This window comes from Elgaria multicarinata, chromosome 8 (genome assembly GCF_023053635.1).
Source record: "Elgaria multicarinata webbii isolate HBS135686 ecotype San Diego chromosome 8, rElgMul1.1.pri, whole genome shotgun sequence".
NCBI classification, from domain to species: Eukaryota; Metazoa; Chordata; class Lepidosauria; order Squamata; family Anguidae; genus Elgaria; species Elgaria multicarinata.
The window spans coordinates 1,067,498-1,082,808 of NC_086178.1; the positions used below are offsets into that span (position 1 = coordinate 1,067,498).

A 15,311-nucleotide genomic window follows, 5' to 3' on the forward strand; every position below is an offset into this window, starting at 1 on the left:
CTCTCGTTGCTTCAGGACCCAGGACAGGGAATATTGCCGTCAAGCGGGCGGCTCCTTCCTCCTGATCAAGTGACATCCTCAGTGGGGGTTTTTTGTTGTTGCAAAACAAAACAAACCACAGACGTAAAAGTGGTGGGAAAACATGGGAGGGTTACAAAAATAGAAGGCCATCTCAACTGGAACCACGCACGCACGCAGGGCAATTTCACAATCGAAGCCTCGGAAGCCCCCGAGGAATGGGAAGAGCCTTGGGCCCAGGCTCATGCATAGGGTGACCATATGACCAGATCTGCCCAGATTTGTCCGGGTTTTTGACGGCAAATCCGGGAGGGGGAGGGAAATCCAGATTTTTTTCAAAGAGCAGCTCTAATGGGAATTAACAAAAATGCTTATAACTCCGTCATTTTTTAAGATAAAGACATGAAACTTGGCACAATGGTAGCTCTTAGGAAGGGCTTTAGTCATGCCAAATTTAAACAGATCCGTTCATCCATTGATTTTTTAGGAATTTTTAAAAAATGAGGTTTTAAAATTATTATTTTTTAAATCGTCATTTTTAAAGATAAAGAGATGAAACTTTGCACCATGAAAGGATTTAGGTAGAGCTTTAGCCACACCAAATTTGAAACAGATCCGTTCATCCATCGATTTTTTAGGAATTTTTTAAAAAATTGAGGTTTTAAAATTATTATTTTTTAAATTGTCATTTTTAAAGATAAGGAGATGAAACTTTGTAACCTGATAGGATTTAGGTAGAGCTTTAGCCACACCAAATTTGAAACAGATCCGTTCATCTATTGATTTTTTAGGAATTTTTTTAAAAATGAGGTTTTAAAATTATTATTTTTTAAACTGTCATTTTTAAAGATAAAGAGCTGAAAGTTGGCACCATGATAGCTTTTAGGTAGAGCTTTAGCCGTACCAAATTTGAAACAGATCTGGGGCCAGTAGCAAACCCTGTTAACAACAACAGCAGTTTGCAATGAGTCAGAAAAGATATTTGAGGGAAGGGGAGAATGTAACACACAGAGTATAGCAAAAGCTTCAAAGTACAGCAAAACCTACAAAAGTAGGAGTGAGTGAAGTTAATTTCAGATACATTGAATCTCTCACTTGTTCTTTATTTCAGTGATTTTAGCATTAAGATGTTATGTAGAACAAATTTGTCTTAAATGTGTGCTGTAAAATCAGACATGTGACCAAGGCTATGTTCGGATGGGCACGCCCCCTTGGTACTGGACACGCCCCCTTGGGGGCGACCATGTTGTCCTCCTTTTTGGTTTCCAAAATATGGTCACCCTACTCATGCAGGAAGCCTCACCCCACCTCCAGGCTGTGATTCTGGGGTCAGGGAGCCGGGAGAATCAAGGTGCTGCAAATCCTCAAGCATGCCCCTATGGTTTTCCTGTATGAAATGCTGGTAGGAAAGAACCCTGGTGGGTGGAGAACCGGGAGGAAGTCTCTACGCTACTTCCAGTATCAGAGGCAGTGAGCCTGTGTACACCAGTTGCTGGGGAACATGGGTGGGAGGGTGCTGCTGCAATCCTGTCCTGCTTGTGGTTTTCCTGTGGACAGCTGGTGGCCCATGGTGTGAACAGAGTGCTGGACTACACGGACCCTCGTTCTGATCCAGCATCAGGGCTCTTATTAGGTTCTTAACGGTGGTTCAGAGAAGCAAACTGAGGTCGTTCCAGAAAGTTGTCCAGGCACAGGAGAGAGCAGGGCTGGTGGGAAGGATGAGTCGTGGAGGGCCTTGCAAGGTCAGGGGACGAAGTAACATCTGAAACTCTTGGAGCTGCACACAGAAAGCTGCCTTGTTGCACAACCAGAAATGGGAATTTTGCAGGATGGTGCAGGAAAGCGACCACTCATGGCAGAGAGCAGGCCCAAGATCCAGGAAAGTTGGAGAACAAACACCCCTCTGGTTAGAGAGCCACCTGCAATTCTTCGGTTGAGAGAACACCTGACGGTGTAGCTGCGTCACGTTGCTTTTCTCCGCAGGACATATTTGGCTACAAAACCCAGGGCTTCCGGAAGGCCCTGTGCATCGCCGGGTACATCCTGTCCTGCGGTGCCCTCCTGCTGGTGTTCTATTGGAAGCCGGAGTGGGACGTGTGGGCAAACTGCGTGCCGTGTGGCCTGGAAGTGGCGGACGTCGTCTTGCTCAGATCCACAGTAGGTACCTTTCCTCGCCCCCTGCCACTTCCCCCCCCCCAACTTAGCAGCCTTTCCAAGTTTACATATCCTGGATGTTATAGCCAGGACACTGCATATTCTTCTTCTTTATTAATGTCATCACATTTCACAAGCGTTAGTTGATTTTATTGCATGTAACCATGTTTTTGCAAAAACATGGTTATTTATTTTATTTATTGCATTTGTATACCGCCCCATAGCTGAAGCTCTCTGGATGGTTCATATAAGATAAAAACACTTTAAAACTATATATAAAAATTTTAAACCACAAAAACATACAATATACACCTGCATTTAAAAACCACTATAACAACTTTAAAAACGATGGCCAAAAAACCAACCCAGGCTCATTACATATTGCTAAATGCCTGGGGAAAGAGAAAAGTCTTGACCTGGTGCTGAGAAGATGACAATGTCGACGCAAGGTGGGCCTTGTCAGGGAGATTGTTCCACAGTTGGGGGGGCCACCACAGAGAAGGACCTCTCTCTTGCTGCCAGCCTCCAAGCTATCCTCGGAGTAGGCACCTGGAGGAGGACATTAGATGTTGAACGTAGTGTTTGGGTAGGTTCATGTCAGGAAAGGTGTTCTGTCAGGTATTGTGGTCCCAAGCCATGTAAGGCTTTATAGGTTAAAACCAGCACCTTGAATTGGGCTCGGGAACATACAGGCAGCCAGTGCAAGCGGGCCAGAGTGGGTCTTATATGCTTGAACCTTCTGGTCCCTGTTACCAATCTGGCCGCTGCATTTTGCACAAGCTGCAGCTTCCAAACTGTCTTCAAAGGCTGCCCCACGTAGTGTGCATTGCAGTAATCTAACTTGGAGGTTACTAGAGTGTAGACATCTGAAGCCAGGTTATGCCTGTCCAGGTAGGGGCATAGCTGGGCCACCAACTGAAGTTGGTAGAAATCACTCCGTGCCACCGAAGCCACCTGAGCCTCAAGTGACAGAGATGGTTCTAGGAGAACCCCCAAGCTACGAACCTGCTCCTTCAGGAGGTTCACCCTGAACCTGCTCCTTCAGGAGGCAAACCCATCCACAACAGGTTGAACACCCTCCATCCGGTCAGAAGAAACACCCACTAACAGCATCTCAGTCTTGTCTGGATTGAGTTTCAGTTTGTTTGCCCTCATCCAGTCCATTGTCGCAGCCAGGCACCGGTTCAGCACATCCACAGCCTCACCTGACGAAGAGGGAAAGGAGCCGTAGGCCCTCCAAAACTCCAGATGACCGCACCCAAGGGTTTCATGTAAATGGGGGACAAGACTGTTTGCAAAAACAACAACCCCAAAAGTGATACAATCACAGAAAGGAAAAGGTTGAGGAATCTGCCATACCACTGAGTAATCTGAGAATTAGCAACTTTTCATTAGTTTTAGATTTCTAATCCTCATGACTATATAGGTAATTATGATTTGCATTTCCTAATCCACTTCATGGTGGTCAGTGTAGCACACTTAATTATTCTATTCTGTTGTTTCTTTGCTGCAGGTTGTACTCACAATCCTGGCTATAATTTTCATACAGAAGCTAGCTGGCTTTCTAAAAAAAATCTACTATCCCTCTGAGATTCAAAGCTGCATCACATCAGGGGTTAACACACTCCCTACCTTCATGGTTTTGTTCCTCAGTTACTTCCTCTGTTCAAAAGAGGAAGGACACAAGGAGCCTGAGGCCCGTGGAGTCCGCTGCTCTAACGGCGCTGCTTCTCCTGCACACAGCAGCAGAGAGCAGAGATTCCGAGTTTAAAAAAAACACGGACTTAATGAGGGGTTTTTTGGCGCGTGAGGAAAGCCAGAAGAGGCAGAAGGCGCGCGGGAGGCAGACGACGTCATGGGAGGGACCTGAGCAAACTCTGTGAGTGCCCAGTCACGAGCGTGCAATAAAACGCTCGTGGGATGGAGCTGTTAGTTGCTCCGGGATGGGCATCTGAGGAACATGTGCTTATTCATTCATTTTGGCTCAGAGCCTGCTACCACTTGCTTAGAAGGATGACAATGCACTGGTCATGCTGGTTGGGTAACAATATATGCATTATTCATGTTCAGCCCACTGGGTGTTGGGCAGATTCTTTCCAAGGAGGTGCTGGGAAGGCCTGAAATTCCCTTCTGTGGTTTCCCTAAAATGCACTACTGGTTTCTAGAAATTTGAAATAGTTTCCCAATCCATTACACAAACAAGGATTATCTTTGAGTGTCATCAGATGGGTGGGGGGGAATCATGGTTCCTTACCGTCACTTCTCCACCCCCGCTCCTGTCCCATGATATTTCCTCTTTCTTCCCGGAAAAGAAAGAGGAAGTAAACAAAGACCATGTGGCCCATTCAGGGGGCAGTTTTATATCGCCACTTTTCCTGCACACAGCAGTAAATGGCAGCACGTTCTGTTTCCTAAAAAAAGTTGTATTAAGAGGGGTCCAATTTGTGACGGACAAAAGGTAAGAAGGAGCGGGAGGTGGGTAGGAAGCGGATGGCGGTGTCTAAAGGACACGCGAACAAACGTGAGTGAGCAGCAGTGAGCGAGCGATAGAACGCGGGCCTGATGAACCCCTTAAGAACATAGGAAGTGCCCTGATGCTGGATCAGACCAAGGGTCCATCTAGTCCAGCACTCTGTTCATACAGTGGCCAACCAGCCATCGGTCAGGGACCCACAAAACAGGACATGGTGTAACAGCACCCCTCCCACCTATGTTCCCCTTAGCAACTGGTGCACACAGGCTTACTGCCTCAGATACTGGAGATCGCACACAACCATCAGGGATAGTAGCCACTTAAAGCCTTCACCTCCAGGAATTTATCCAACCCCCTTTTAGAGCCATCGAAATTAGAGCCATCACCTTCATCACTCCTGACCTTTCAGCAATATGGCAAACCTCCTTTGAATAACTCATTCTGTTTTTTGTAAAGTCTTGCGGCTGAAATTTATAGAGCCCCACAACAAGGAAGTTGACCGTTGTCAGGATTTACGTCCTTGGCTCCTACTCAAGAATTTTATAATCCCTGCTCTAACACGAGTACGACTTTCTGTGAGTATTTACCAAAGATTTCTGTGTTTCCTCCCCAGGATGAGTTTCAACGATACACTAGGAAGAAGGTGATCTGCCTTGACTTGTCGACTATCCTGGGCAGTGAGAAACTGGATCACGTCCTCAGTACAGACAAGGATTCTGTCATAAGCAAAGCCATAAAGAAGCCTTGCTTGAAAGTAAGCTTCACTTGGAGTGAGGATCAAGGGGTTCGCTGCAGGCCACGGGGGTGATGGACACTAAGAGAGTTCTAATTTATTTCTACTCTGCCCCATACTGGAGAGGGCAGAGTAGAATCTTGGACCAGTCTGAGGTTGGATCAAGTGGAACCACACTGCAAATATCCTCAACGTTCCATGCATCAGTGGTACTGGCCAGGGCCGCTGCACATCGGCAGGACTCTGGGTGTCCTGCATGGTGGAGTTGAGTAGCTGCCTCAAGAGGAAGCTGGACAACCATCTGTCAGGGATGCTTTAGGGTGGATTCCTGCATTGAGCAGGCGGTTGGACTCGATGGCCTTGTAGGCCCCTTCCAACTCTGCTATTCCATGATTCCATGGTTCCCCCCACTGATCGTGCATGACTCCCTGGAGAAGCAGGGCTGATCCCCAGTGTTGAGGCTGCAGCTTTTCCTGAGGCCTCTGCTAAGGCCTGGCCTAGTAAGAGGGGACTGCTCAGACCCCACTGAGGCTGCTGCACTGCAGAGTCATAGAATCATAGAACAGCAGAGTTGGAAGGGGCCCACAAGGCCATCGAGTCCAACCCCCTGCTCAATGCAGGAACCCACTCTAAAGCATCCCTGACAGATGCTTGTCCAGCTCCGAGGAGCCCACGTTCCAACTGCCCAGCGTTCCGCCCCAAGCAGAACCCCCTTCTTCAACCCGGTTATAGTAACCGCTAGGGAGGGATTTGGTGGCAACCATCAAGGAGCCGGGTTGTTTTTAACAGCTTCATAACTCTTACAGGTGAAATACATCCAGGTGCAAAAGATCCGCTATGTCTGGAACCTCTCTGAAAAACAGTTCAGCAGAGTGGGGTGAGTCTTTATGTTTTAAAAACAGGATTCTGAAGAATCTTCTCGATCCTCCCAGAGTGCAGGACACGGAATAACAGGCTCAAGATAAAGGAAGCCAGATTCCAGCTGGACATCAGGAAACACTTCCTGACTGTTAGAGCAGTACGACAATGGAATCAGTTGCCTAGGGAGGTTGTGGCCTCTCCCACACTAGAGGCCTTCAAGAGGCAGCTGGACAACCCTCTGTCAGGGATGCTTTAGGGTGGATTCCTGTATTGAGCAGAGGGTTGGACTCGATGGCCTTGTAGGCCCCTTCCAACTCTGCTATTCTATGATTCTATGATTCTATGAATCAAAGTGGCCCTGTCTGAAATGTCACTTTGCCTTTCAATATTGCCCCTTTCTAGGTCACTTGAGGACAGCAACACTTGTTATGAAATACACCATAAATTTGGAGACGGCCTGACAGAGAGACAGAAAGATCTCAGGTATGGTCCACAGCAGCACAGTCAGACGGACCAGACCGTGTCTCAGATTTGGGCAGGCCCAGCAGGGCCCTCCTCATTCGCTCTCTGTTTAACATTCCTTCGTTCAGCTGGCGTTCTGGAAATGAGTAAGGTTGTGAGATCCCCAGTTCTGATGTTGTCACAGCCACAAACTTAGTAGACAGCCTTAATTAAGCCTGATGCTCAATTATTATTATTATTATTATTATTATTATTATTATTATTATTTTGATGAAGGCCTTTAAAAATGTGGTTGGTATTCAGGAGTTTGAACAACTTCCCCAACCTTGATTATGGCTAAGATTGGGATGGGTTACCCATGAAGAATGTGACCTTTTTCAAGCGTGGGTCATGAATAGGACAAAAGTCCTTATCCATTCAGAGTGAAGACAGGGAGGATTGCCCTTTTTCTGAACTGGCTTTGTGATGTCGTATTGTGAGGAAGAAACCGGTACCTCCTGTTCCTCCCTGGTTGGTTTGGGCTGCTTGTTGTGCAGAGATCACAGGTGTGTCCCCCACCCCCCTGTCTCTCTCTGTCTCAGGAGGTTGGTGTGTGGACCCAATACCATTGAAATTGAAATTCGCCCAATCTGGAAACTGCTTTTTAAAGAGGTAACTGGATACCGTTCCAGCCATATGCTTATTTTTAAAAAGTGTTTTATGCAAGGGTTTCAAAGGGTTTTCTCTAATAATTTGCAGATGCTCCAGGCCCGATTCCTGTTTGGAGGGGCTGCTGTGAGGCCTCCCTGTGTAGGAGGCTTGTCTTCATGGTGCTGAGCTTGCACCCCTTCGCTGCCAAATCACGCAGGATTGCTGGTGCAGGGTGGCAGCAAGGGCTTTCCGGCGGCCATTAGGTTCGCCAGCCCACCCTCTGCCCTCTGCCCGGGCAGACGGCGACCAGTCTGGGGTTGGCATCCATCTGGCCATGCCTCCACCGCGACTCTGGAGCGAGGCTAGATGGCAGATGTGTCATACTCACCTTGCTCTGGAGAAAAAAGTCAGGGTAAGAAGTCCCTGAGTTTTTTGTTCCGCGGCTTTGCCGGAAAGCCCCGGGGTGGGTGTGCAGTGTCTGCTGCATCGTATAATCGACGCGGTGCCATGCACCCACCCTGGGTCTTTCCCTGCGTTTAGATTTCCCCCTAAGGTTGGCTTTGGAGGATTAGGGGAAGCCGGCTGATGGAGAGGAAGGAGCTCCTGGGGGTATTATAATAATCAGGTTGAACTTTGTTCTGTTTTAATGGGAGTTTTACACTTCTAATTTATTGGCCAGCCCAAGCCTTTTGGGATGGATCTGTTCACGCTCTCTCTCTCTCTCTCTCTCATTCTCTCTCTCTAGATTCTGAACCCTTTTTATGTGTTCCAAGCCTTCACCCTGATTCTCTGGCTGACCCAGGGGTACCTGGAGTACTCTATTGCCATCATAATTCTGTCCATCATCTCCATTGCCCTCACCGTGTACGACCTACGACAGGTAAGCCTGCTGCTGCTGCTGCTGCGTTTGCGGCGTCCGTCCCATTTGCCTTGGGAAGAGCTTCGACTTGCCCTGAACCCCTCTTTTATTTAGAGCAGGGGTCCCCAACCCCCGGGCCGCGGACTGGTACTGGTCCGCAGCCTGTTAGGAACCAGGCCGCGTAGGTGAGCTGCTTTCATACCCCCACCCCCACCCCAGCGTACCTGGGCGCAGGGCGCCACCTTGCCTGCCCAGCTGAAGCGAAGCCAGGACACTGGGGCATGTGGGCGGGCGGGGTGGGGGAGGCTTCCCAAAATCATCCCCTCAACCCCGCCCCCAGTCTGTGGAAGAATTGTCTTCCATGAAACCGGTCCCTGGTGCCAAAAAGGTTGGGGACCGCTGATTTAGAGGTCAAATTCTAAACAGACAGATATGTGAGGCTGGGTGGTTCAGCCTGACTTTGAGCTCCGTCCAACGAGCGTTTTATTGCACGCTCGTTCCTGGGCACCCACGGAGTTTGCTCAGGTCCCTCCTAGGACGTCGTCCGCCTCCTGCGCGCCTCCCGCCCCTTCTGGCCTTCCTTTTGTGGCAAAAAAAAAAAATCCTGGTTAAGTGCCATGTATTTTTAAACTCGGAATTGCTGCCATCTGCTGCTGTGTGCAGGAGAAGCAGCGCCGTTAGAACAGGCGGACTCCATGGTGCTCGTGGTGTTCTTCCTCTTTTGAAAGCGGACGCAACTGAGGAACGAAAACACGGGCGGGAGAAGCGAAGGTAGGGAGCGTGTTAACCCCCGGTGTGATGGAGAGCACGGCTGCCCCCAATCCCACTCTCTTCATTATTACCAGGGTGGATTCCTGCCTTGAGCAGGGGGTTGGACTCGATGGCCTTGTAGGCCCCTTCCAACTCTGCTATTCTATGATTCTGTGATTCTACCACTGCTGATGTTCTAGAGCTGGTCCCTTTGTTGGAAGCAAGTTTCGGGGATGGACCCTGGTGCAAATGAATCCTTGCCTTGTTGCTGCGTGTGCAGATATCTCCCCTTTGGATCAAGAGGGCTGAGTTGTAAATGCTCCCCCCTTCCTTGGCTTTCCAGAAGGGGCACCGAAGGCCGTTTTACTCCTGCTTTTTTTGCTTGGCTAGGCGGGGCGGTGTGCGCAGTTCGTTTTATTTGTTTTACTTTTGAGTATTTGCCTTGAGGGCTTTTTCACGTGTACTTGTTAAACGGCCCTGAAACATTTTCTTATTATTCTTATTTAAGAGGGCAGTTGAACACATTTTCTGTGCCACATCTCTTTGAGAGAGAGAGAGAGAGAGAGAGAGAGAAGCTTTGGGGACACTTGAACAAGGCCATGTGATCTGGATCTTTAGAGTCATGTGCTACACTCTGTGCTAGGGTGACCCTATGGAAAGGAGGACCGGGCTCCTGTATCTTTAACAGTTGCATAGAAAAGGGAATTTCAGCAGGTGTCATTTGTATATATGGGGAACCTGGTGAAATTCCCTCTTCATCACCACAGTTAAAGCAGCAGGAGCTATACTAGAGTGAGCAGATTTAAAAGAGGGCAGGGCACCTGCAATACTACTAGTACTACTACTGCTACTGCTACTACTACTACTACGACCAAAAACAACAACAAAGGAAGCATCAGGGCTGCATGGGCAGATTCTTTGGTGTTGCTGCCCCTGCAGACAAGTGGACCGGGGGAGTTGAGGAGCTGCAGTGGCAAAGCTGGGCACGCACCACTGTGACGCACCCCCCCGGGGGGGCCCAGTGGTGATGCTGCCTGGAGGGTCCCTTGCAGCCCATGCTGCGTCTCTCCAGCGGTGGAATCCCTGGTGGCCTGTTGTTCAACCAGGTCTCTTTCTCATAGAATCATAGTAGAGTCAGAAGGGGCCTCTAAGGCCATCAAGTCCAACCCCCTGCTCAAGGCAGGAATTCTCCTTTAAGGGGTTTTAAAAGGTGCCATCAGACAACATTCCTTTCCAGCGCACTAAGTGCATGAAGACAATGCACCATTAGTGAGGGGTGGGGGTGGAGGTGGGGGGAGGCTTAAGCCTCTGTTCAGCTGTCAAAGCAGTTGGCAAGCGTGCCAGAGCTTTGGGCCACCAGAGCTGTCATTGCAGCTGGCCGGACCAGTTGGACTACTGAGCGTGTGGGCCGGACATTTTGAATGCCACGGCCTCTGGACCTCCCTGCCCAGGAAGGCTTAGCTGGGGCTCCCTTCTCTCTTGTCCTTCTGCTCTTTGGCAAATACCAGTTTATTCAGGCAGGCTTTTAGCCTATAAGCTGATATCCATAGAATTCATAGAATCGTCTGTATTCATAGAATACATATATTGATGAAAGGGGATTTAACTGTTATTGTAATGCTTTTAATGCATTTCTTTTGACGTGATTTAATTAGGCTTTTGTTTTTAATCTGGCACTTTGAGTGCCATTTGTTGATATTAAATCTGACTTCCCTGTGTTATGGGGATTAGCTGTGTGTCAGTGCGCACGTGCACTTCTGTGTGTGCATGTGACTGGGTGGCTTTGGGCGAGTCACAGACTCTCAGCCCAACCCATCTCACAGGGTGGTTGTTGTTGTGAGGATAAAACAGAGAGGAGGAGGAGGATTATGTATGTCTCCTTGGGTTCCTTAAGGAGGAAAAAAGAGGGGCCGGCCAAGGGCAAGATGGATGGATGATATTCTGGAGGTGACGAACTCAACCTTGGGGGAGCTGGGGGTGGCGACGGCCGACAGAAAGCTCTGGCGTGGGCTGGTCCATGGAGTCACGAAGAGTCGGAAGTGACTGAACGCATAAACAACAACAACAAATGCCATAAGAAATAAATGTTGAACTCTTTGTGAGATGTTCCAGATAACCCACGGATTTCGTCCGTCCTCACCCCGACCCCGGCCTACCCCTTGTCCTTCGGCTTGGGAAAAATCACCAGGAGGAACGGTCCAGCCCTCGCGTAGGAATTTCAGCATTTCACTTTCTCCTTCCCACAGCAATCCGTCAAGCTACACAACCTGGTGGAGGAGCACAACCGGGTCCAAGTCACCGTCTGGACTAAGCATAAAGGTGTGTATTGTGACCCTAAGAAGAAGCTGCACGCCCCTACCCCCCATCCCCCACGCCCCCCACTCCACGGTGCCAGGTCCTCCTCTCCCCCATCCCTTCTGAAACCCATCCTGCCCCCTCTAACTGCACAGCTGTGATTCCAGGGGCTGGTCCTGGCCTAAAAATCTCTCTGTGGCTGGGCCAGATACACCACAGGGAACGTCCCACCATCACCTTTCTGACCCTGCTCGCCACCAATAAGAAACCACAAAAGCAAAGCATGCAGGTGGATTCTTGCAGGAGGATGGGGGGGGGTGTCCCACACTAGAGGCCTTCAAGAGGCAGCTGGACAACCATCTGTCAGGGATGCTTTAGGGTGGATTCCTGCATTGAGCAGGGGGTTGGACTCGATGGCCTTGTAGGCCCCTTCCAACTCTGCTATTCTATGATTCTATGTGTTACTATTTCTTGAATATTAAAACAAAAGGAAGAAAAAAAGAAAAAGAATACACACACACACACACAGAGATTTGTATAGATCCATATCAGTGAATACATATGCAGTACACATATATGAAAATATCACTTTATAGCAATTAGGCTTTCACAAAAGTGGACCAGATATACAAATAAGTGTCCATTTGAAGGCAGCATCTATATTCCACCTGTTCAAATATTGAAAGCATTGTAAGGTCCTCAGTCCATTGCATTATAGGAAGTGAGCAGTTATTCTTCCAATACTGTAATATCAGTCTTTTGCCCATCAAAAGGACATGGGGAATCCATTTACACAGACCATTCATTATTTTCAGGAAGCAGGTAGATAATTTAAAAAAGCATGCACACCAGCAAATATTAAAGACTACTCCAGTACAAACTTTATCCATATAATAACCTTCTCCTGGAAAGAAGTAACTACCGGACCTTGCCAAGACCTATGAAGAGAGACTGAAAGAACTGGGCATGTTTAGACTGAAATAACTGGGCATGTTTAGCCTGGAGAAGAGAAGATGGAGGGGAGACATGAGAGCATTCTTCAAATACTTAAAAGGTTGTCACACAGAGGAGGGCCAGGATCTCTTCTCGATCCTCCCAGAGTGCAGGACACGGAATAACGGGTTCAAGTTAAAGGAACCCAGATTACAGCTGGACATCAGGAAAAACTTCCTGACTGTTAGAGCAGTACGACAATGGAACCAGTTACCTAGGGAGGTTGTGGGCTCTCCCACACTACAGGCATTGAAGAGGCAGCTGGACAACCATCTGCCAGGGATCATAGACCCGCTTTTGGGAGAAGACCGAGGCAAAGTAGGAATTGAGCACTTCAGCCTTTTCTTTGTCGTCTGTTATCAATTTGCCATCCTCATTGAGCAGTTGAACCACCATTTCTTTCCTCTGTCTTTTACTACTCACGTATCTGAAGAAAGCCTTTTTATTGCTTTTAGCATCCCTCACTAATCTCAGCTCGTTCACAGCTTTAGCCTTCCTGACGCCATTTCGGCACTTCTGCGCCACTTGTCTGTACTCTTCTTTTGTAGCCTGGCCTTCCTTCCACTTCCTATATGTATCCCTTTTTGTTTTCAGGTCATCTCTAAGCTTTTTGTGGGGCCACATTGGTTTCCTCTGTTGTCTTCTATCTTTTCTCCTCGTTGGAATTGTTTGTAACTGTGCCTTTAAAATTTCATTTTTTAAATACTCCCACCCATCCTGCACTCCTTTTCTTTTTAGGCTCCCTTGCCACGGGACCTTACTTATTATAGTTCTGAGTTTATTAAAATCAGCTTTCCTAAAATCCAGAGTACGTGTATGGTTACGCTCGACTTTTGTCTCCTTCATAATCAAGAATTCAAGTATGACGTGGTCACTTTCCCCCAGAGTTCCCGTAACTGCCACTTTATCCACTAAGTCATCCCTATTGGTCAATAACAAGTCAAGGATTGCTGACCCTCTAGTTCCTTCCACCACTTTCTGTAGGAGAAAGTTATCACCCATACATGTCAGGAATTTCTTGGAAGGGCCGCTTTTGGCAGTAATGGTCTCCCAACAGATATCAGGGTAATTGAAGTCCCCCATCACTACTACATCACACTTGTAGACCTGGATTGTGGTTTGCTTTGCCAACCAGCCTCTATAAGTCATAGAATCATAGGATCAAAATTTTTAAATTTTTGTGAAGTGCCCAGAGAGCTTCGGCTATTGGGCAGTATAAAAAAGCAATAAATAAATAAATAAATAAATAAAATAGTAGAGTTGGAAGGGGCCTCTAAGACCATCGAGTCCAACCCCCTGCTCAATGCAGGAATCCACCTTCAAGCCTCCCTGACAGATGGTTGTCAGTGATTCCAGTAACGATGGAGAGTCTGGCAGGATCTACACTCCTGCTTTAGGACGGTATTGAAGAGCACTGAGGACTGCTGGGGCCCAGGACACAGAGCTCCATCGACCGTTTTCAAACCGCTTCCAAAGTGTTACATTCCGCTTGGTGTAGATCTGGCCTCTGACGACCAAAGGGGACGGAGCAGCCACGAGGGACGGCTACAACGGCTGGGATTGCTCAGCTTGGGAAAAGGGCTGAGTGAGGGGAGACAGGATAGAGGCGGACAAAATGATGCCTGATGTGGAGAATGTGGATTGGGGGACATTTTTCTCCCTCTCCCAAAAGACTAGAACCCAATGGGGTCATTATCCCATGAAGATGATTGGTGGGAGATTCAGGAGAAATAAAAGGAAGGACCTCTTCCCACAGTGCGGAGTTAAACTATGGTATTTCCTGCCACAAGGGAGATGCCCCCTCTTTGGATGAGCCATAAGTATAAGTAGCCAAAAGAACCCCCAACAATTCATCCCCAAGCCAGCCCCCAGCCCACTCTGTTTTTCGTGTTTCTGCAGGTGGCTCTAAGTTGGAATCCTGTCACTTGGTGCCAGGAGATGTCCTTCTCCTAGAGAGCCACAAGTTCTCTCTGCCCTGTGACGCCATCCTCATCGAGGGGAGCTGCGTGGTCAACGAGGGCATGCTCACAGGTACGCAGCCCCTGCCGGCCCTCCTGCGTGGCCCTTACCTTGCACCTCCTCCCAGAGCCACACTAGTTCTGTGGCCGCTCCTGCCCGGGGCTGTTTCCTGCGCAGAGAAAAAATGAGGACAAAAAAGCCACGCGCAGAAATGCCTTGCAGATGATGGTGGGAGGCGAATGTGGTGTGTGTGTGTGTGTGTGAAGGTTTCCATAATTGTAAGGAACGTACTCAAAGGCGCTTCGTGCAAGTTGGTTGCCCCAAACGCAGCATTGCATAGGCCAGCCAATCAGTTGTGGGGCGGGGGGAGTATGATACAGTTTGGCATTTAAGCCCCTTTGATCTCGATCCCCTACGGTAACAAAGCCCAAATGTGTGCAATTGCAATAGACTGCTCTTCTCCTGCCCAGCCCTGGCTCCCTCCCTCCCCCTCCCTCCCTTCCTTCCGCTGCACCAAATTTTAGATTGTAAGTTCCTTGGGGAAGGGACCTCTCCTCTTGCCCTTTGCAAAGCGCCACGTGCACGTTGATGGCTCTGTGCTGCTGCTGCTGCTGCTGCCGCCCCTGAAGACTGAGCCAGGTGGGCTTTCGGGTGCTTTTGTAGGCGAAAGTGTTCCAGTGACGAAGACGTCCTTGTCCGACATAGACAACACCATGCCCTGGAAAAAACACAGCGTCGAGGATTACCGGCGGCATGTCCTCTTTTGTGGCACAGAGGTCATCCAGACCAGGCGGGCGGGCCCCGGGCCAGCCAGAGCGGTGGTGCTGCAAACCGGTGAGTCAAACGGTTTGGTAAGTTGTTCCTCCTTACAGCAGGGATATGGCCTACTGAGTGTGTGTGTGTGTGTGTGTGTGTGTGTGTGTGAGAGAGAGAGAGAGAGAGAGAGAGAGAGAGAGAGAGAGAGAGAGATTGAAGCTTCCAGGTTGAAGGATGGAGTAGAACCTGCAAAATAGCTGCCTACCAAATGGCAGAAATGCAGGGTATTCCTCTTCAGGGTCTGTTGGTAGGATGAAATTCAGAGAAAGTGAGAAGCTGGATCAAATTTGTGATGAAAAAAAAATCAA

General features: G+C 48.6%; 1 protein-coding gene across 1 annotated transcript in view; it reads left to right on the forward strand.

Annotated features, from left to right (window-relative positions):
* The window catches only part of LOC134402336 (probable cation-transporting ATPase 13A5), a 61,839-nt gene that overhangs the window by 9,676 nt on the left and 36,852 nt on the right, over positions 1-15,311 (forward strand). The window contains exons 2-10 of the mRNA XM_063131738.1: positions 2,002-2,175; positions 5,259-5,399; positions 6,185-6,255; positions 6,642-6,722; positions 7,283-7,352; positions 8,077-8,211; positions 11,187-11,259; positions 14,128-14,259; positions 14,851-15,021. Coding sequence (XP_062987808.1) covers positions 2,002-2,175; positions 5,259-5,399; positions 6,185-6,255; positions 6,642-6,722; positions 7,283-7,352; positions 8,077-8,211; positions 11,187-11,259; positions 14,128-14,259; positions 14,851-15,021 — 1,048 coding nt within the window. The remainder of the gene's footprint in view (positions 1-2,001; positions 2,176-5,258; positions 5,400-6,184; positions 6,256-6,641; positions 6,723-7,282; positions 7,353-8,076; positions 8,212-11,186; positions 11,260-14,127; positions 14,260-14,850; positions 15,022-15,311) is intronic.